Raw genomic sequence first — 23,644 nt, 5'->3', positions numbered from 1 at the left:
CCTCTATATAGCTTCTCAATTCTTATTTGTGCATCCTCGCTTCCTTACCTCGCATCTTAGCGCCACCCCCTTAGGATACGAGGGAAGTATGCAAGGAAAGGAAATGAGAACAGAGGAATCAAAGGATGAACATTGGAATATTCTTGACCACTTAATCGTCACTTAAAAGCGTCATCAGCTGCGCTAAAGAGATCTCCCCATATGTTGTTAAATTTCGTGCAGTTTAACATGTGTTAATGCCTTCATTAAAAAAAAAAAACGCATTATTTTTCACATAATTTACCTCTATTCCACAACGCTCTGTCCCTTCTCTGAGAAACAGCTGATATTTTTCTGTTTTTATGAAGCCCCGCCCTCAGAAATAGGTGATGGGCACTGATTGGTTAGCTAGCCCAGTGTGTTGTGATTGGCTAAACCGCCTCTAGTGCGCATCTAAACGTCCCGCCCCTCACCTCAGCGGCATGTGCTCCGGATATATTGTAAACAAGACCGTTAATATCGCTTATCATTTTGAGCCCGATTGAGAAGCAGAGGATTGTGCAGAACCTGTGCAAGCACGGCTTTTAATGGTAGGCCTATATTTTTTGTTTGTTGTTGTCTCATACTTTTAGATACGCTGTTGTAAATGCTACTGCTTATGTTAGCTTTTAATGTATGGTTTTATCCTGATTAAAGCTTTAATACAGTACAGCAACCCATGTTTAATGCTTCTCATAGCTATGTGAAAATAAGAATATAATTGGAACAGTTCATTGTCGGAGCTGAGCTGAATGAGAGAGAGAACTTTCAGCTTCGTAACTTTGCAGATATTGTTTATGCTCAAACAGCAACATTACAAACTACCTAACGTTAAAAAAGTGAAATCGCAATCAACCACCCCTTTAAGGCATTCATAATAAATATCAATAAAGCAAGATACCCTGTTGAAATGACATGTATGGTTTACTTAAACGGCAAAGGTAAAATAAAAAATGCAAATTATTACGACAGATGTGAAGGGGGAGGAGAATTTATACGTGCGTCACGTTTAGTCGATAAAACATTTCCCCAAAGGATACACCTGTGTATCCTCGCTCATGACAACTCAGGAAGCCTCCTCACTCCTCGATCCTCGCAGTGCAGTTAGAGAATTGAGATGTCCTACAAGATGGCTGAGCTCGATCAGTTTCCGGGTCATAGGATGGAGTACGGAGGAGCGAGGAAACGAGGAGGGATATTGAGAAGCACCCATACTATACACATTCATACTATATGAAACATGCTTTTTTAACGGCCACAAAGTAAGTTCAAATTCAAATTCAAATGTAGTACCTACTCAGACAGTACGTGATTTCGGACGCACTGCAACTTATTCTATGTTCTTTTTTTATTTTTTTGGATCTGGCTCCCAAATAGGCTCCTTTTACCACTCACCTGCAATGATACCATATCTTTATGTAACAGATAATGCTAATATGTCATTTTGAATTAAGCCATAAATTCACTTAAATAATGTTCATCACAGATTACTGCACACTCACTTGCTATTTATAGTATTAAACAGTGTATACTGTGTAGTTTGCAGTATATTGTAAAGTAATTGGTAAGTAATTAATTACTAGCTACTAATTACATCTTCAACAGTGTAAATCTTTTACTACACTAATTACACTTTATAAAAAGTATTACTATTTATTTTATAATTCCTATATGTCAACCTTGGGCAGTTGAACAATACAGAGATAAACATGAAACTGCTCTTTTATTAATTCATTTATTTATTTTGAAATAAATAATATACAATTATTTGGTATTTAATGCAATCACATCAGAAGTAACTAATTAATGGTCCCTTACTTTACTTTTTTAAGAGAAAAGTAATTACAGTAATTATTTACTTGGTAATGCATTACACCCAACACTGATTGTAAAATAGTATTCTATTGTGAAAAATGAATTAAATACCTGTATAGGACATATTTTGTACCAGTCTAGAAATAAAGGAAGATGATTGAAAAATAGATCTGCAGTGACAGCTGTGTGGATTCAGTTGGGTGTATACAGGCACGGCAAAAGATAGGTCAGGAGATTTTGTATGAGTTTCAAAGGTGATATGACATAAAAGTCTCCCCTGAAGCAGGCAAAACATCATGGGGTGCTGGAACTGAGGCGCTAGCGCAAGTAAAGACATGACACATTCTAAAGTCATCGACCGTCTGCATTCACAGAGAAGCCGCAGCAATGTGGTATGCTTTCTGGCTCCTTTTATCTACTTCCAGGACCCACAAGCATGCAAACATGCACACTTTTCTTTATTTAGCGCTAGTTCAATGTCTTTCAAATTTGCTGATTTCAGTATAAAGAGAATGGGCACGAAAACAAAAAAGTTGTGGGTCAGGAAAAACATTTATAAATGGCTGATCAACTACAAAAACAAAGACAAGCGCAGCTCATTGGGCAAAGGCTCAAAGCCGTGCACCCAGAATATGGGTGGATGTAATCATAACCTGGTCTTAGCATCTCCACCATTACCACACCCTGCTGTTCCTTTTAGAGACACAAGATGAGAATATTTGTGCCCTCACAGGATTGCTGCCTGGCTCCATACTTCTGTCTGTCTCTCTCGCTCTTTCTTTTCGTCTTCCTGCTGCAATTCTTTGCCTTCAGAAACCATTAGTGCCCATTCAAAATAAACATCAAGGGAGCGCTTTGATGTGTCTCTTGGCAATAGCCCATGTCTCAGTCTCTGTCGCACTCTTTTCCTTCTTTTTTCTTCCTCATTTATCCTTTAACCCTCCTCCCACACACACACCCTTCTGTTTCTCCCGCGTTTCACAGCCGAGCGTTTTTACCTGGCAAATAAATCTATCAACAGAGACCCATTTTTTTTTTATTTGGCAGAACCGGTTTGGAGTCCCTCTCTTAAGTGTAACAAAAGTGAGATAGCACAATAGCCCTGGCCTGCCATGCGAGCTAATGTTGGCTGGGAAGTGAACTAAGGCAGCTTTAGCTGTCTCTTTCTCTCCCTTTCACACACACAGAAGCTGGTTAAAGCCGCCAGAGTAGCGCTTAATGCCAATTACCACCACACACAATGAAATGAATGAAACAGTTAGCGCTCCTCAGAGCGAGCCCCTGGCACACACTGCCTGATATGGTTACTGTGCTGCCTCCCACGTGCTACGCTTTGTGCCATGGGAAACGAGAGCACTGATATCATCAATCTAACATTGCGACATTGTCTAAATGACTTGAAGTCAGCCAACGTTAAACTCGCCCTCCGGCGGCAGATGGCACCTGCGATTTCCACCAAGGTTTAAGGGGTGCATTTAGGTGGGAAGGTCGTGGCTGTTCGGGGAAATACAGCTAAGAGTTTCCTAGATGGTTTTACGATCAAAGCACAGGAAACTTTAAAATAGAGCTCACTGGAATGAAGGACAATTAGGAGAAGGGAAGTGACAAGTCAAGGGTCAGGCGTGCTCTGATCTCTGCCAGGCTGTATCTGGCATTCCATGCAGAGAAAAAAAAACACTCGGTGGATGCATCCGCGCAAGACATGCCGGGAACACTTAGCACTCCAACTTATCTCTGAGCTTGTACACGCTCATGCTCGCAGGCAAAAAGGACTCTAGTGGCCAAATTACTGCTGCATTTATTAATTTTCTACGAGGGAGCAAATTAAAGGCTGATAATGGGAACAAATATGGCTGGGATTTCTCACCGGGGTCTGAAGTGCTTCATTATGCCGCAGCATTGTCTCTGAGCATGCTGGGCCAGTGGTGCTTCCAGGAGCATTCTAATCATCCAATTAGCCCCAAGAAAAACCAGCTGCCCAGGCCCTGGCAAAGCTCACATCTCCCAGGGAAGAAGTAAAGGCCAGGGCCTGGTCCAAGTGTGGAGAGGCACTCAAGAAAAGCATGTAACCATTAAAACCTCCTCCCTCCACTTTATGGCGAACACTTGAAATACTGAACGAAGGCAGCCAGATAAAACTATTCCCACATAGAACTCCGGCAACTGATCGCGCTCTCTGCCAAAATGGCGACAAAAACAACCTGATGCCCGAGTCCCCCTCCCTCCTAATGGGCCGATCTGAAGCTTGAAATAGGGGTTTTTCTGGGAAAGGCCTTCACCTTGGAGTTGGGTTCTCATGGAAGGAGCTACAGGGGGTGAGATTTTAATTAAGCATGGAGGTGCTGGGGCAGGGCTGGAGGGAGCTGACAGGGGGAATGATCCATGAACAAAGCCTTCTATGGTGTACAAACAGCCACAGAGTTACCCCCAACTGGCAGGAACCCCGCCTGCAATTTAATGGATGGGATTAACAGCCAATCGGGGAGCCTCTTATGACATCCTCATGCTATCATTCATGACGTCTTTACCAAACTTCCTGTTAGAATGGCACGTATAAGAGAATGATGAAAGGCACACCCCAAAACTGATCTCAGAGCAGTCTAATACAGTGAACTCTGAGATCAACTGGTAGAGCAGGGCCCTCATAATAGGGCCTTTCGCACCGCTTTAGTTCCAGAACTAAATGTACAGTACTAAATTACTGGGACGATTTTGCGCAAACCATTTCCCAGTACCATTTAAAGGGTTGCATTCGCACCGACAGTGTGTACTAAGAAGTGATGTAAGCCGGTCGACAGCGTCGTCATTTGTGCGTGGCGTTCAACAACAGAAACAAAGAAGAACATTAACAACAGGAGGATGGAGGATGCTGTGATCGGAGCTGTGTTTTTGTTGTGTCTCGCAGGTTTCACAATAATGGACATGGAAAGTCGACGTATACGTAAAGCGACTGAAAGAACGGAAAGCAGGACTAAGAATCTCCAACGCCAACTGGCAGTGCTACATTTGCTACAAGTGCCTGCACTTCAGCGTCCGTCCATCTATCGCTGTTCTCCATACTTGCGAAATAAGTTGACACTATGTTTACAGTATGTCTTGCGAAATAAGTTGACACAATGTTTACAGTATGTTTACACGGTGTTTTAAATCATGGCGGGGGAGGGGATTCTCGCACGCGTTTGGCCAATCAATGTCTACTTACGTCACGATTAGTACCAGTTGTGCTGGTTAGACCGAGCTAATTTGGTTCTCGAAAAAGGCAGTCCGGTACTAAAATCGCACCCAGTTCCGGCAGTGCGAAAACGCCAAAAAGTGGGTAGTTCCACAATTAGTTCTGGTACTATGAAAAGGTTCCCGCAGTGCGAAAGGCCCTAATGTAAAGATCATGAGCAGGCTAAACTAAATCTGTCGTCTTAAGCTTCTTTTTTTTTTTTGGCACAGATTTTGGGGTAAATGAGTGGAATGGTAAAAGTTACACAAAGGTGAGTCAACAGTATCCCTAAGTATTCAGAAAGCATTTTAGTATTATTATTTAAATGGACATCCAATACAGGTGTTCCAATTCTGTGGAGCATAGACAGATTCAGTGTGGAGCTTATTTTGGGTTTGATTCCCAGTGAATCAAATTCTCAAATGAGGGTGCAATAATCACTTCCAACCAGACACAAATGCACAGTAACCACACAAACATATTAGCTTTCATTTAAAAAATATAACTTTTAATAAAGGCTACATCTCTTCGTAATTACAATAATTAAAGTACCAAGTCGTCTTTAAAATGAAGCTCTATATAATGCATAATTTACATTTAAGTGAAACACAAACAAAATCGGGGGAGCAAAACACTGAAACGTAATGTCATGATTACAAGACATCCAAAGCATAAAAAATGATTTTAAACATAAACCCCTCAGAAAAGCAAGGGAATATTCACACCCTGAAACAGGGCAGCACACAGCATGGTATCCATGTAGGCACAGGTAATGTATAATACACTAGCGATGGCATGTTCTCATCCACTCCTGCCAGTGCATTCCGAGATTTTCCCCTGGAGCTCAGCGGTTTTAAATAGGCTAAACCAGGTCTTTCCATTCAACATTTACACAGGACATTAACCCCTTCCATGCACACCCTCTGATCTCCCAGACAGTGTTGAAATTAAGATGACCTTTTTTTGTGTTTTGTTTTTTAAATAGCATGACTTCCTATTACTCAGTGTTTATAAGAGTTTTGGAACAGGTTCCAGGACAAGGCTATTGGTTCCTGTGCAATGTCTGGACCTTAAACCAAAGGCACTAAAGATGCAACACATCAGCTATTGGCTGGGCAATTAAGGTTGAAATATCCACCCAATCAGCAGAGAGGTTTGGAGAGGGGTGCTGGTCTGAAGCACAGTTCGTTCTCATTGGCCAGAAGAGAAGATTCCTGGTACAGTCTGTTGAGTTAAGGTCGCGTGACTCTAGACATCCGTCCATGCATGTATAACATTGAAAATCTCCCAATCAAATAAGCAGCTTGTCCAACATCTGAACACAGGTATGAGGGGAATGACAGTTTAATAAATAGCAATTAAGTCTTTAACTTGTGACAGAAGCATATTATAACTTTGTGTACATATGAGCACCTCTGTATACACATGCACACGTTCTCGCATCCAACACACGTATACACATCTACAATTACCACAAATGCTGGTCAGCAGTCCATGGTATGGTAACACACCAATGTTGGTGTGCTGTAGTCCAAACAAACAAGTGGTTGACTGCGTCTTCATTGGTCATAACATCTTTCTTAGCGTTCCAAATCAAAGGAACAATTTCTCATGATGCATTGCTGGTTCAGATCCCTCTGTACTTCATTGGCTAGTATTCCTTCAATAGCTTGGTAAGCCAAATGTCTAAACTTTTTTAGCTTCATAAAACGTCCGTTTTCCGCTCGTCGAGTTAGTCTTGAGTGCTGGGTAAGTCCACATGTGGGCTGTCATGCTTGTTTAGTCCATTCTCTCCACTTTGCCGAGGATTTTGCCCTCATACATGGGCAGAACTGTGCAGTCGTCCCAGACCTCCTCAAACACAGCACCGCACTCAAACTCATCACTGGCCTTTTTGAAGTAGTACCTGAAACAGAGAACACGTACGGTCAACAAACTGTTGATTGCATTCACAAATGACTACAGGTAATCTACAGGTAAAATGGTGTTCTTTCATTCCAGAAAATAACAATGTTGTTTTCCAAGCCTATGAAAAGCTTAAAGACCCCATGGATACGTCACACAGACACACCCAAACCATCTGAATATCCCGTTTCAGTGTGAAATGCATCACATTATAGAAGTAAAATGTTTTAAACACCATTTCGTGTCGACTTTAAATACCCGTATCAGACACTAGTGCTATACTGTGTTGCACTCCACTATATGGGGGACAAAGAGATGCTTTAGCCTAAATTAGAGGGTCTGTTAAACACTACCACCCATCTACCATCAGGGCTCTGGTGTCTAATTGGGAGCTCTTGAGCAAATGATGGGGATCTTTCACAAGGGTTGACATTTTTGGGTGCCGCAGAGTCTACTCAAGCTTTTTTCATTACCACATTGCGACGGGATGAGTCTGGTCTTAATCTAGTCTTTGACCTTGACGGATGACCTGTTTGCCTCATTTCTATCATTCGATTTGTCTTTTTCCTTCCACCTCTGATGCACTAATGATCTCCACCTCCTCCAGAAGGAAGAGAAAACAGTGGGAGGGGAGGGAGTGGTGAGGTCTGCCTCAGTAATTGGCTTTGTAATGGAAAATGCCCCCTCTTACTAACTTGCGCTGCAGTGCATGCTAGGTTTTTACAAGCAAACACCACCAAGTCATAGAAACAGTGCACATAAAACACACACAGGAATAACCATGACTCAAAACAACAATTGACGAGAACAAAGTTGCTTTTCTTCTTTCAATATGTCGGAAACAATCCATTGTTCTCCCACTGCCCAAACCCAACTTCATAAATGAGGGACAAACTAGAATACTGCTACATGGCACATAATTACATCCTTATTTCTGGAGAATAAGCTATATCCTCCTCCGCAAAATCTTCAAAAGGGAAGCATGGCTCTTATTTGTTCGGAAAAAAAAAACAGAGAGAGGGAGAAGAAGAAAGAAAAAGAGAAAGTCGTCTTTCCATTGGAACATGTTTTATATGGCAAGATTTTCTCTTCGCAACATCTGGCACCAATATCGTCTGGCAACTCTGGCAGTACTGTTCTTTGTTGAATTTCTGCCATGTTGAAATGACCCAACTACACACATTTTCTGCGATTAAAACCATCAGCTTTGAATTCTCTTTTCCTTGAAAATGTGCATAGTGAGAGAGGGGTCCTTAACATGGGGATCTTTTGACAATATTCATGTAGAATGCAGGCCTCAGAAAACAAGCTATTTGACAAAACAAGTCATCTATATGGACAACAATGCAATAACATGGAGCATTACAGATTTTGGTCAGGGGGCAGCTAAAAGCTATGACCAGCATAGTTACCAGTAAAAAAGTTACTCAACTGTTCTGGTGTGCTTTAAATGGGCTTTTATGGAGTCAACATGCACAAGGAAAACCACTGGCGGCCATCTGACAATGCCCCATTCAAATAAAAAGGCCAACACAAAGAGAGGCTTTGATATAAATGAGAAATAATCATTAAAAAAAATGATAGTCTTATGTAAACACACACACACAAATGTATGAGAGCAACGTAGTTGAAAATTGTTTAAAAATGTGTGCAAGTCTTTGTGCATCAAATGAAAGGCCTGGGCTTCAAAGAGCTGCTTATTAAATGTGCCTTAAGATGAAATCAATACCAGATGTGACCAAACGGCTACAGTTAAAATTCCCTCATTCTTTCTGTATTTCTCTGTGCACCCACCCCTCTCTCTTTCCTGTTGTCTTAACTCCATACTTGCTGCTAATGTAAATAACTTATAGTAAACATCGCCGTCTTGAAGAGACCAACAAATCAATAAATACCTCGCATGGATTTTTTTTTTTAATTAGCTAATAGCAAAACTATTATATACAAGTCTTCAGCAGCCTTAATATCAACTATTAAACAGAAATTCTCCAGTCAGAATGGAAGGTATACCTGTAGTTGCCTTTTTTCCTCAGTTGCTCCTTGAAGTGTCCGAGTGTGAGGCTGTGTGTTTTCATCATCCGGCGGTACGGGATTTCCTCACCACAAAAGAAGTATGTGACCACTGTCTCTGAGCTCAAACTACTGTGGCAACCTGACATCTTCTTGAGATCTTTTGGTCTGGAAAGACACAAACACACGAGCACAAACGTAAATATCCTCACAGCGGAGCATAATATTAGCTAGGTCTTAAAGACCACACTAGATGGCATGCACAACACACTGAAATTCTGTAACACAACAGGAAATATTTAGGGTGGGACTGGTTTTTTATCCATCAGGATTAGATTTTTTGGAAGCATGTATGGATATTTTTCGTGTTGATTCCTTAAACAACCATCAATATTACGATTATAGCTCATACGTAGGATTAATGATGAGAAATCTAAGACCTAATTATCAAACTTCAAGATTATGGTAATTCTAAATATTAGTCGACGACTAGGTAGAGGTCTGCAAGCCCATCGGGTCCTGTTGTGGGCGTACTCAGTAACGAACTATGATTTAAAAGTAACAAAATAGATTATTTTGCTTAATTTGTACTTAAGTACAAGTAAAAGTACAGCTTTAAAAATATACTCAAAAAAGTACAAGTACCTGAAAAAACTACTTAATTACAGTAACGCGAGTAGTTGTAATTCGTTACCTCCACCACTGCGTATTTTAAGTTGTTTCCAATGCAAGTGATCGTGCCGGCGCCCCCATGTCCTGCAAAGCGCGCTTTAGTCGTCTTTACATTTAACAAACAAAAAAAATGCTCCAAACTTTAAATTAACTTAATAAAAAAAAACAACAACATATAATCACTTTACCATTACATACAAAACTGAACTATTTTAATAGCTGAAACAGTAGTAAGCCGTTTTGGAAGAAGAAGAAAAAAAAAAAAAAGACGGGCTCGGGTAGGACTCGGGCCAAGAATTCTGAAGAGCTGTCGGACAAGGGCCGGGCTAGGGTCTGAGCATTTCGGGCCAGGGCTGGGCTAGGGCCTATATTTGAGGCCCAAGCAGGGCTCTACGACTAGGTTAATATATATATATATATATATATATATCTAGGTTAAGTACCCAAGGTGCACAAAAAAAAACAGAACAGTGTCGGAGTCAGTAGGTGGCTTAAATGCAGTGCTTTAAGTTTAACAAATGCTGTCAGAGATGAGTGAAAAGAAAAATGGTCAAGATTATCCCCTGGCCTCTTTCTTCACTTTGTAGTGCTACTTCAGAAAGCCCCCTAGCCATAGACCAGGACTGAAGGTCAGCCAATTAAAAATGAAAAAAAGTTCTGCCATCAGGTGGCCAATGCTCCACACTTCAAACACTGGCTAGGGCCAGAAACCAAAAAAAGAGAACAACCAGGAGTTTCTGGAGGAAAAGAAAGACTAATGGCTGCAAAGCACTGCATACGTGTGCCATTCGTCAATGAAAATGAATTAAAGTGCGATGACTATCAGGAGAAATACATACTCATCCGTTTGAAGCGCTGAACTGCCATTCTGCACAGGCACTGGGTGACTCTTGTCTCTCTGAAGGCTTGATGTTGAATGCCTGTGAAGTGGAACACATACGTCAATACAGGAATCAATCAAGAGTTTTTAGCAAGGACTGACATACAGGATCTTAAAGTCTGGAGCTCGTACCTCTGTTTAGAGGGTTTGGAGACTTCTTCAAGGCGTCTGCAGGCCTCTTCCAGCTGTGCTAGGGTGTTGGGAGGGGGTAGAGGAGGCATGGCGGGGTCCTGAACGTAGGGGTGTGCGGGCTGGTGGGCACGGAGATGCCCACTGCTTCCGCCACCTCCCCAGGTGTGTGTGCGCGTGGGATCCAAACAGTGCGACTTCTTTATATTTTGAGTGCTGCAAGAACAGAAAGTTTGAATATGTAAGTACAATGTAAGAACAAAAGCTCACAGGAATCCAGGTGGGCAGATGGCAAGCCTCAGTCTTTAAAACGCTTGTGCAATTCAGTAACAAAAAGACAACTGGTGTGCAAATGCGCATGCACAAGAATTTTCTGAGATTACAATATAGACATGATCACAGAGTTGTGAGACAGACCTGTGGGGCTTGTGCTTGGTCTGTCTGTCGCTCTCCAGGATCCACTGCCATACGTTTTGAGAGCGGTCTGTACTGTCAGCTGGCAGCTGGAGGAGACTGTTCTCCATCCCTTCCGTGTTGACATCCTCTCCAGATTTACACAGACGCTTAGATAAAGAGCTGGGATGCCTAGCAGCAGGAAAAGGAATAAAAATTGAAGCTGAAAAAAAAAAACTCCAGGATGTAACAATTAAAAAGCAATGAGAAATTAAAGCTGCAAGCAGCGATGAAAGGGCCCTCGCACCCGGGCTCACTGCCATCTGGTGGCTTTAGGAAAACAGAGAACGGTGGGCAATATGAATTTAAAGTGATAAATATAGGAGGAATATGTCAAAGTCATTTATATGTGCTAAACTTCCTGCTGCCAGCTGGTGGCGCTATGACTTTAACTGAATATTGGCATGTAGATGTCTTCAGACCAGAACTTTTATCAAATCTGTGAAATTTGTTGCAGATTGAACATTGTATGTATGAGTTAGTGTAAAACATGAAATGTGCTGTTGCCAACAGGTGGCACTATAAATTATAACTGAATATTGGCATGTAAATGTTTTCAGGTCAGGACTCTTACCAAACATGTGAAGTTAGGGGCAGATCGGACATTGCATGTTTAAGTTAGTGTAAAACAAGTCATTTCCTGTTGCCAGCAAGTGGCGGTATGATTATAACTAAATATTGGCCTTTAGATCTGTTCAGGCCAGGACGTGTGCAGTTTGGGGCAGATTGGGCATTGTATGCATGAGTTACAACAACTTCCTGTTTCATGGCATTAATAGTATGCTTTAACACTTAGTAAGTGTTGCTAGCATGTTTGAGCATATTTCTAGCATGTTTAGCACACAATGGCATATTTTACTGTGTTGCTAATAGTGCATCACAGTGTAAAACATGTCACTTCCTGTTGCCAGTAGGTGGTGCTATAACTATAACCAAATATGAGCATGTAGATGTCTTCAGGCCAGGACTCTGATCAAACATGTGAAGTTTGAGGCAGATTGGACATTGTATGCATGAGTTATAGCAACTTCCTGTTTCACTGCATTAATAGCATGCTTTAACACTTAGCTAAGTGTTGCTAGCATGTTTTAGCATGTTTCTAACATGTTGCCAGCCCATTTAACACTTGCTGACGGTTTTTAATATGTTACGCAGTGTTAAACATGTCACTTCCTGTTGCCAGCAGGTGGCACTGTGACTATAACCGAATATGGGCATGTAGATGTGTTCAGGACAGGACTCTTATCAAACGTGTGAAGTTTGGGGCAGATCGGACATTGCTTGCCTGAGTTACAGCAACTTCCTGTTTCATGGCGAAACATCAAATTTTGTCAGGCCGCCAGGGACACGCCCTTTGACAAAAACTCAAGATCTTCGCAATATAACGTCACAAAGGCCTTATGATAAGCCTCACCAAATTTGAAGATGATCCGATTAAAACTGTAGGAGGAGTTCGTCAAAGTATGAGGCCTGGAAATGGCAAAAACGGAACAAAAATCATACAGGAAATTCCAAATAACGTACTTCCTGATGAGTTTTGGATTTTGTACCAAGATCATTTTTTGTAGGTAATGGTGTGTTACATGTGTGTACCGATTTTCGTATATGTACGTAAAACGTAGCTTGAGGCGCACTCCATTGAATGTGTAAAGGTGGCGCTATCCAGCCATTTTGCCACACCCACTTCTGAAACCCATATCAGATGTACATTTTTGCCAGTTCTGACGCGTGTCAAAGGTTCATGAGTTTTGGAGCATGTTTAGGCCCTCAAAAATGCGATTCACTTTGGAGAAGAACAACAAAAACATGAGTTTACCCAAAGGCCACTTCTGCAGGGCTGCCACACTGGTCTCGGCCCAGACTCCGGCTGCGGCTGTAGGGGGCGGAGCAGCATTCTGAAGCTCCATGGCACAGGCACTGCACCCGCTGGGTTGCCTCCACCTCGATCTGCTCCTTGCTTTTGGTCCCAGCATGGTGATGGATGTAGTGGTGATGGATGTGCTTGGTCGACTGTCTGGAGATGAAGGTCTTTGCCGGCATGTATCCATTCATAGAGCCAGACTGCGACCTGGTGCCGGGACCTCCCCGAGGCAGGGGGCGCTGTTCAGGAGAGCGGGAGCGCGGGGAATGCCGCAGCATTCCTGGAGACTGACAGCCAGGGGTCTTGAGAACTCGGGAAAGGTGCTCATCCAGGATGGCCTGGGGGTCCTCCTCACAAGAGCCATGAGGGAGCAAAGGCAGAGAGTGGGATGCACTGCTTCCAGACAACTCAGATTCATCTCTCTCCTCCTCCTAAAACACACACAGGAATGCAATGTTACAAAGAAATTCTTGAAAACAGCCTATTTGCCCAAACTATTCTGCGAATGTTATGCATATAAATGTACATTTCTCTGAATTCTTTAATAGAGGAAGTAACTTCGATTTCACACACTGACAACATTTTCGGAGACTTCCAGCAATACCAACCTCCTGAATCTGTTGAAGTCTCTCCTCCAGGGAGCTCATGGTTTCCTGTTCCCGCTTCAGACGCTCCAGTCTTATCAAACGCTCACCAGGGGCGGCAGGGACACTGGCTTTACATCTAGCAATAAAAGTCACATATCGACAGGGGGAAAAAGGAGGGAGGCAAAAGAAAAAAGGAAAGAGAGGGGGATTAAAAGAAGAGAAAGTAAGATGGCGAGATGTGTGCCGCCACTAGAGGAGTCAAGCGGTGGGAGATCAGAAGCACAGAGGTAATTTATTCCCCCCCAATGACAGCAGGCACCTTTGAGCTACAGTAGCCACATTATCCTCCTTCCCCATGTGCGCTCACACAAGGATTTTCTATCACTTTCTTCTTATTTTTATTATTATTTTGTGCCCTGCCTTTCTTGATTTGGCTTCCTCTTTCCATCTCTTTGTGAAGACGATGAAGGGAGAGACGAAAGAGAGAAGAAAGCAAGACAAGCTGCTGGTGAGACTTTCAGCAGCTCCAGGCCCCTGCTGCCTAAAAGTAGCATCCTGGGAGAGGCAGCCAGTCATTGCCAAATCAGAAGGGAAATATTACAATCTAGAAAAAAAAGGAGAGAGGGCGGGAGGCAAGGAGATGGAGAGAAAGAGAGAAGACACAGAAAATGGAAAGTCTTTCCAAAGCAGAATTTAAAATTGTTTGTGCACTTGTCCTCTCTCATACATTCAGTGATAGGAAGAGGAAAAAAGGAACACAAAGGAGAGTAAGAAAGGATAAGGGGGCATAGGGAGGGTGGATACAGGTTTGTTTGACTTGCTTAACAAGTTGTCTTTCCAAACTCTCTCTCCAAACACTAACCAACCATCTCTCTTTTTCTACTTTGAGGAAGGCAGAGAGGAAACGAGGGAGGGGGGGGTGGAGGGTGCTGCTGGAGGAATAAAAAGGGTGCAGCTCGGTTGGAAGTTGTCACTTCCCTTGAAGTCAGCCCCATTCATCCACTGATCAAAGCACTCACAGTTGATTTTGGTGCCCCAGGATAAAACAGACTCATTTAGCGCGGTGTGGCACTTTATTAAGAGTCATTATCCCAGAAAGAGCACAACAACACGAACGGTCCACAACCGTGAGTGGGTAACGCTTTTTAATTGGGGGCGATGTTGGAGTTGTTTGTATGTAATTCAGAAAAAAGGCGAGGACACTTACAGGGAACGGAGGTAGTGACACTTGGCCGTTCATCCTCATGTTGCGCTGCATCTCTCGTTGTAACTGTTTTTTACTCCCCAGCTTGTAAGGAGGGATAGCATCTCTGTCAGGACACACAGAGAACAATAATGGTTATTTACTGCCCAAATTATTACACGATAGACAGACACATACATCTTCAGCATCCGTAGAAACTCAAATCCTGTAGTCATACAGATCTACACTTAGTGTGATGTTGAAATAATGGCCCAGAAAACGATGCACTCTCACCCTGTGCAAACTAAAACAGCAAGCCCTATGACTTTCCTTTCAATATCATCCAAAACCCAACATTCTTCATCTTCCTCCATGTTAGCCGTGAGCATTCCAGAGTGCTGGTAACAGCAAGATCGTTCTCTGCTCTCCTGCCCAGCACAGACGCTGTGGGGCACGCTCGAACCCTAAGGGCAGCAGCGCAAATGCTGCCACTAATGCCAACGCACAATCAAGCGTCGCCACTGTTATGACATCTATATGATGTTACCAATTACAATAAAGGATGGCTTGTGTTTCCATAAACACTCCTAATCCATCTAATCCATGGCAGAATGTTCGTAAACCTCCACCTCTTCAATCTCACCCTTTCTTGCCTCTAAAGCCAGATATCTTTCTCATCCTCCGCTCAGCTTTTTTTTTTTTTAAGCCAGGCCAGTTTCCTTTGCTCTGTTCTGACTCTGAAGTGTATGACCTAGCCCAAATGCAGTTTCCAGCACGTCTTTGAAAGCTCACAGTCATGCGCATAAAGCAGTCGTTCCAATCTTCATTTGGCAAGCGCTCGGCAGTCACCCTCTGATCTTGCGCACATCAAAAGGCTGGTTTGTAAGATAAGGTAATGTTTGAAGTCGGCGCAGCGGCATTCCCTAGCGTCCAAGTAAATCCATAAATAAGATATAAGCAAAATTTCCCCCACTTCTCCTACCCTCCCTCGCTCCCTCCCTCCCTTTATCTGGAATTCCAATTCTGATTTAGCGCCGTGCCTTTTAACTCAAATAAAAACGCAGCTATTCCAATCAAATCAGCCTCCAAATAAAGAACACAGAGGCTGGTTTTCACATTGCCTATGCTACTTCAAAGTGGCGCAAATACAAACAAAATATAGAATAAGAAATGCAATGGCTAAATATGTGTGAAATCACTGGACAGGAGAATGTAGATTATTCTTTTTTTTATTATTTGATTAGCTTTTGTTTCACACACTAATTTAATTTTTAACTATGCTGCAGTTTCAACTATTAAATAAATAATTTACAGGTCACTCAAGAAGCTGTTGCACATTTTGTTAAAAAAAATAAAATAAAAGTGTCGCATGGTTGCACCTATCAAAATATTAATCTTTGGTTCAATCAGCCCACTGTCCATATACACTAGCTGTGTTTGGAGCTTTGGGGTGTCACAGGCTGGCTGTGCTTTATGGGAATCTCCTATTCACTTGTGCAAGTAATTTTCAAAGCAGCCAGCCACCCTCTTATCCCTCTAAGCTCCCGGGGCCTAACAATGGGCTGAAAGCGATTCAGTTAAGCCTTTCATCCAGCATGCACTTTATTTCTCACTCTGCACTTAGCTATGCACTCGCACAATTGCCTCTGCCGCAAACACAGAGGGGGGAGGGCTGCTTTCAGGCAGAGGTGGGGTTGAATGGGTGGTGTACATGAGTTGGGGGGGGATGGGGTCCCAAACACCCTAATCCCAGGTGACCTGCTCTTGTGCTCCAGAAATGGCTAATTTCTTAAAGGCCTAGCTGACACCGGATCCCCCTCGTTCCAGCCCCGGCGGGCTCATACCAAACCTCCATGCGAGTTGAGATTCCTTTAATTTACTGCCAAAGCACCTCAATGAGTGTCTTATAGTCCACATGGCGAGTTAACCCCCACCCCCTTTTTCCAGGGACAATGGGGAAACCAATAAATAATGACTATGTCTTCAGTGACTAAGCTGTGCAAAGTCTAAAAAGAGAGCCATTGAAGATCAAAGCTTTCTAGGGAAAGAGCATGGGCAAAAGAGGAGGACAAACTGGCCAGTGTCATTTCCTGTAGAGGAATTTGCAAACATTAGCTTCAATTAGCGCATAGAGGAAGCACATTATCTGAGGGCTCTTCTCTTGGGTCCACTCCTTTCTCATAGCTCATCCCCTCAAGACTCCAGCAACGCATTAAAAACATCTCGAACGCATTTAAAAGCCAATGTATCACCTGCAATCTGTACCATCTCATTACCAGCCACAAATGACTAAATAATTAAACCCAATGTCTGCTAACAGCCAGAGAAAGATGTTAGTCTTTGACCACAGTGTAGAGATAGACTGAACTATAAATTTTTCAAGATGTCATTTTAGGCATCATCTATTCATTCAAGATTTGCCTATGATGCCCAACAGTGCCACCTAGGCAGGCAGTTTACTGTTAAGAAACAGGAAAATACAGAAATATAGAGGGCTCCAGAAAGACACTTACACACTACTGTCCGTCATGGACATTGAGTCATCCGTCAGGGCATCGCTGGAGACCTCGCTGTCGTTGGCACTGGTGGCAGGAGCAAAACTATAACCGGACGCAACACGATAGGGGTTTCCAGGGTCGCTGCGTCTATAGGACCTACAGGAACAACAAACAATGTTGGTTTTAATTGAAAGCGTGGTACAGTGGTTAAATTGCAAGGCTATTAACTGGAAGGTTGCTTGGTTGATTCATGAACCCACAATTGAGGCACTTGTAACTAGGTTACTCAAAGGGGACTGAACCTGTAAGGTCTAAATTTGTATGTATCACTTTTCCAAATGTCTTCTGCTGCATTCTAAGGTTTGCCATAACAGAACTGCAGCATGCAATAGCGTAAACGGACTCAATTGCTCAGGTAAACTGAACAGTTGAAAAGGAACTTTGAAAACTTGATTAAGTTTTGCCCTCACAAAGTTGATGCCTCCAGTTAACGGGACAACATCTGAAGGTAACTTGTTTGCCATCTTGACTATTGAGGTTTGTTACCACCACAGTAATGCAAGAAAGCATGTCAAGTATGAACAATGAGACTGCATATGTGTACTTGCCTAGACTATGAATCTGGCCTTAACAAAATGGATTAAAGCAGTCAAATAATTAGATAAATGTTACGATAACATCCTAATTTTGAGAGCAAAAGAGGGAAAATATCACATTGCAAATGCAAAATGCAAAATGCTTCTAACATGGCTTCCCTTATGTTTGTGAAAAGGGTCCAGCTATTTTTACTAGTCTTTTTTCCTTCATGGCTGGGGGAGGAACTCGAGCTCAGTTTGTCTTTTCTCTACTCTTCCCTTTCATCTCCCTTGCCCCACCTCCCCCCTGCGGCAGCCCAGTGAGGGCTGATCAGGGGGAAAGTTAAGTGAGCAGCACATCTGTGTGAATTGCCAATGCCACTTCCCCTCAGTGGAGCATATCTGGAGCCTTTTGTCTGGGCCAGGCACCCCGTTCCTCATTTTACCTCCCCCTTCCAAACTTTCCCGTTTCATGTCATTCCTTCTCTTGTGCTCTTTCCTCTGCTAAGGCCACCTCCTCCACATACCCACCCAGGCCGCCCCTCCCTCCGATCCATTCTTCCCTCGCTCACCCCCTCATTCATGCTTTCTTTCATGAGGTGCCTCGCCCCCCTCTGTCCTTCTTTTCCGCTAGCTCAAAAAGTGTGCTTATTCTCCATCCGTCGGGGTTTTTTCCTAGATAAAAGTGCAAAGAGAGGCAGTTGAAATCAGAGGAGAACGGTGGTAAATAAGAAACGGAGGAGATGAAGGCCACGGTCTCTGTTACTCACAGAGGAACCGCTGCTGCGTGTTGTTTTGTGAATAACTCTATTCAGAAACACAGAAAGGGAGAGAAATAAGTTCCACATGCTTCAGATGAACAAAAAAGTGCCCCGAGAGAGAGGGAAAACAGACTGCTCAAGGAGCATTCTTCAAAAAGAAATCAGGGAATAACATCAAAAAAGAGACTTTGATTACTCTCGTCTGCTTCTTAATCATCTCCTACATAAACAACCTGACAAAGATAAGCAGAGATGAAACGTTCTGTCACCTTCTTCAAGATCACCCTCCCAACGGGCCGTCTTTGAGACAGATAAACATTTGTCTGGCACCACACCTTGATGGGTCACCTCATTTACATCCTCAAGTTGTGTGACGGCTAGCAATTCATCAAACCAAATTTCCCCTGGTGTTTTGTTTAAACCCAGACAATATACTTATTTTTTTTAACAACCAAACCAGCAGCTCGTCAAGACATCTAAAGGTGTCAAACCTGACAAAGTACAGTAACAGAGCTGGTCTAAACGAAGACTACTTAAATCAACATAAGCAAAATCTTGTGAGCAATTTGAAGTACTTTGTTTTGTTAACAGCAAAGCAAAAACAAAAGTTTCGTTTTTGAATCAGTGACATTTTTGATGTGTGCCACTTGTTTTATCCGTTTGACGGCTGAAACCAATTTTGCATTGTGAACTAGCCTTGATCCTTGAAGATGATCCTCTAACGGTGGAAGAATTTCAAAGCAGAGGAAACTGTGTGGAGCCAGCAGAGGGCCTGGTGCTAGACAATATTTACATGAAAGGAAGAGCTGCTCTATTGATGTTTTTCCCCCTTCTCTCTCTCTCTCTCTCTCTCTGCGTAATGCAAGCCAGGTGAGAGCAAATGGCCCCAAACTCGCAAGAAAGGGCCTCTCATGTTTAATGCAAGAGCTCAAGTGCGATAGCTACATGAAACTAAGTAATAATACACTTGAAAACGCATTACTCATTTATTAATTTGACATTCCTCTGATGAATTTATGCAATATTACTTACTTCACACACACACACACAGAGAATTAATCCCTAAGACTCAGTGTCTTGCTCAAGGACACAAACAGTGATAGCCTTCACATCAATCGATCTTTGTTTCAACTTACAACTTTCCGGCTACCACACTAGACCTTTAATCACTAAGCTACACACTATAGGTTGCATGACACATGAAGCAGTACGAAGCATGCAACAGCATTGCAGGATTGTCATAGCATACAGTATTCAAGTGAAAAAGATTTTTTGGGATATCTCACCTGTAGCCTTTCTCCAATGCTTCCACTGCGCGAAGGGATGGAGGTGACCGTATCGCTTTGGCAGACAGTCCGACTACAGTGGCCAAAGCTTTGGCTTTAAAGTCATTACAACTCCATTCTTCCTCTTCATTTAGAGTCGGCAAGTATCCGCACACCAGCTTTAGACCTCCTAGTCCATTGGGATTCACATGACTGGGGTTCTCGCACCCGGTTCTGACATACTCAAGGTATATGTCTGAGGTCAAGAACATCTGATAGGCGTTCTCCTCCATAGCCGTCTGGATCTCCATTTGAGCCTGATCAAACATTGCAGAGTCAATCTGCTGACGCTTAATATTATCCCTAATGAAGGTCTTAGTAGCAGGTTTAAGCTGCTTGGCCACAACGCTGTTGTTCTCGATATACCGCTTGTAAATGGCTTTGGCAACTCTGTGTGTTTTGGTATCCTTGAGGTCCATTTGCCTGAAACCATTGCAGGCAAACCAGAAATCTAAAGTGTCCTCGCATTTCTCACGTTCAAGATATGCCCGGAAAAGTTGAGCACCGTCCTGGTCCCCAAGAAGGAAATGCAAAGATTTGGTCCACCGGGCAAGAGGGGAGTCTGGGGACGCACTGCCCTCAGGTTCCCCAAGTCCATCGTCATCCCTCCTGGCTGTGGAACAGCGAAGATCAGCCATAATGGTTTTCACAGGATCCTTCGGTCTCATCATGGCCAGCTTGCTGGGATGGTGGCATGTTGTCTCACCCTCTTCCCCTGGGACCGGTGGACGTGGGTCATCTTCTCTGAAGCTATTGACCATAGGATCTGTTAGTGTCCTATTCATGGCTTTAGCAGCTCCAGCAGCAAAGCCTTCAGTGTGAAGCTCAGCTGTAATCTCCTTTCTCTCTTAAATCAGCAGGGGAGCTTCTCTCTGAAACACAAAGTATTGATCTCATCAAAACCAGATCCGCCCCAAAAACTTCAAAAGAGTCACTTCAGACACTTATAGCTTTACATTGTGCGCGCTTGCGGTGTACAATCGGCTTCGTCGAATGCAATCGAAGCGACCTAGTTTAAATTCTATGTAGGCATTATATTAGTCATTTAAAACTTTTTAAATTATTAAAATCACATAAAATCCAGCGTTTGCGGTTATTTACAACATTACATCTGTCTCATTCAAGCCCAGTTTAATCACCTTGTAGCGATGAAGAGGACAGGAAAAAACGAGGATAAACGCTCTCATTAAGGAAAACTAAGCTTATCCGATCAAATGTGCGATTTTGATCGGAAGACGATCTTCAAAAACATAATTAAAACTATCAAACATCCTGTTCCTGGTTGTATTTTTCAATAAATAAGTAAATAATAATAAAGATCTGTCATAACTAAACTCCAACTTTCAAAAGAAGACATAGGCTACTCTGAAAGTGAGTTTTAAGACGGCGACTTGAGCGAAAACGGAATATCGAGATGTTTAACTATGCAGACAAATGTCGCGTAAAATTCTACCTATGACGATTAACTCGAATCGCAATGAAATGCACAATAATGTAAACCCATTTAATCAATAGCATGCTTGCTTACAGTATATCTGTACAGTATAGACTTGCATTATATCATCACATTGACTTCTCTTAACAAAAAGTATTCGCTTCACGTACGTAAAAACTTCATTTACATTTATAATAATAAAAATAATAATAATATAGTAAAAAAAAACTACACTTCTGATGACATAAAGGATCTCAAATGCATCATAAAAGATACAGCGGCATCGCTACAGAAGTCTAAAATGCCCATTAAGACAGTTTTGAAAGATTAATCAACCGCTTAAAGTCGTCCCTTTACGGATATAAAGAGTGATCGAATCCAATCCATTAGAAATAAGACAAAACATGCTACATTCAACTTCAAACCCCTCAAGAAAAACAAAAGTATGAGATCACAGGGGGTTGAAGTCCGTAACACTATCATGAATATTCTTTAAGCATAGCCAAGCTAACCTCAAATCAACACAATAATAATTAAAAAAAACTAAAACACGCGTTTTAATGTAACGTCTATCAGATATACTGCATTTTACAGCGACACATGACGTCAAAGTCGGTAAACAGCAAATCAAAGCAATAGCATGGGGCCAGCGCTGGGAGAACACACACTCACACACACACACACACACACACACACACACACACACACTGCTCTAACTCACCATCCATCCATGAGTTCAGTCCCCAAAGTCCCAGGTTTCCAACAACAGAACAAATATATTCCACAATATATCCAATTGTACGCAGTCCTCCTGTCCTCTGATGTTGTTTGTTGTCAAATGCAGATTTTAGGTTCTAAACGCAAACTTCCTCCCGCGAAGAGCACACTAGATCCCTGTATAGTGCGTTTGAATGTGCTCTGGTCTCTTATTCCAGTGTGGACTGAGCTCAGGGTTTAAGAGCGGACATCAAAGAGCGCAGCCGACCGCACGGTCCCGACAGATACATATAACAGTATTTCTCGCATTCCCGCTTTAAAACAACGCAGATCGGTCCAAAACGGTCGAAAACCACATATTTCGTTTTTACAAGCCCTATCGATGCCTCTAACCATAATGCTCTCAACGAGTCGCAGTAAAGTGCCCGTTCGCTAAAGTCCGTCAGGGAAAAGTTTCAACTGAGGCGCAAGGACCTCATCAAAGCAGAGAGATCTCGAGCCGACTCCCCTCGAGCTGTGGAGCGTCAGGAGTAAGTGATCTGCAGCGCCGCGATCCTGCTGTTGCTACAGAAACTTTAAAGACACAGGCCGCTTTTTCCTCTGAGGAATCACAGTTAACCCCATTCAGTACTGTTTTCTTAGTTAACCCACTCATTTCTGCGTTCACACATAATAGAGCTGTATTAAGTTTGCGATTCACAAGCCTGTTTGAGAATTAGCCTTTTTTGAGCCACGTGCTAAGTTTTTAGAATAGCAGCTTTCGATTTATGAGTAAAATGATGTCAGTGGTTAACACTGACTCTCTACATCATAAAATAGTCACAACTCAAATGAGAATATTAATGCTGCCTTTTTTCGTTTTCTTTAGGCTATACAAAAAGTAGCTACTATTTCAGCTGTTATGAAATTAAGCTGAAATGGTCTCTTTGGGGTTAAATTCTCTTTTAACCATATAGGCCTACATTAATTTACTAATTTTATAAATCCAAAAACCACTATTTTTCTTTAGGCTATACAAAAAGTAGCTACTATTTCAGCTGTTATGAAATGAAGCTGAAATGGTCTCTTTGGGGTTAAATTCTCTTTTAACCATATAGGCCTACATTAATTTACTAATTTTATAAATCCAAAAACCACTATTTTAAAACCCATACAAAACGTCATAGAGAACACATAGCGAATTACCCTTCTGTGTTGGTCTACATTTGGACATTGTGACCGAACACAGTACAAACAATTCTGTTCAAAGTGTTGTTGCTGACAAATTCAGGACTAGAAACTAGAATAGAATAGTTCACTCAATATTTCATTTCAATTCCTATTGCTCCACTCTAGTGTTGTTTTCTTTCTTCAGTGGAAAGCAATGAGAATATCTGACCAGCTATTTTCCATATGCGAGTAAATGATGACAACAATTTAATCTTCAGGTGAACTGTTCCTTTAATTCAATGTCTATACTTATATTTTAAGACAGTCAAGGAAAAAGTCTATAATGTAGACATATACATTGATTTTTAAAGGAATTGTTTACCCAAAATAAAAAATGCTGTCATAATTTACTCACATTTACATGTCATTCCACTCATTCCAAAGTATAATATAAAAGATG

At 42.2% G+C, this 23,644-nt stretch overlaps 1 protein-coding gene across 1 annotated transcript; it reads right to left on the bottom strand.

Moving 5' to 3' along the window:
* Positions 1-5,541: 5,541 nt before the first annotated feature.
* LOC107701905 (axin-2-like) lies at positions 5,542-22,564 on the bottom strand. Its single transcript, XM_016504051.1, has 12 exons — positions 22,040-22,564; positions 19,845-20,755; positions 17,238-17,378; positions 14,749-14,851; positions 14,425-14,612; positions 13,563-13,677; positions 12,910-13,385; positions 11,058-11,225; positions 10,644-10,856; positions 10,471-10,551; positions 8,960-9,127; positions 5,542-6,950 (listed from the first exon to the last, which is right to left on the bottom strand). The coding sequence occupies exons 2-12, from the start codon at positions 20,666-20,668 to the stop codon at positions 6,824-6,826; spliced, it is 2,604 nt and encodes an 867-aa protein (XP_016359537.1). The 5' UTR covers positions 20,669-20,755; positions 22,040-22,564; the 3' UTR covers positions 5,542-6,823.
* Positions 22,565-23,644: the final 1,080 nt, after the last annotated feature.

Source organism: Sinocyclocheilus anshuiensis, unplaced genomic scaffold (genome assembly GCF_001515605.1).
Source record: "Sinocyclocheilus anshuiensis isolate Anshui unplaced genomic scaffold, SAMN03320099.WGS_v1.1 scaffold498, whole genome shotgun sequence".
Lineage (NCBI taxonomy): Eukaryota > Metazoa > Chordata > Actinopteri > Cypriniformes > Cyprinidae > Sinocyclocheilus > Sinocyclocheilus anshuiensis.
Note: the sequence above shows the minus strand (reverse complement) of the source record. Positions and strands in the feature narration are given on the sequence as shown.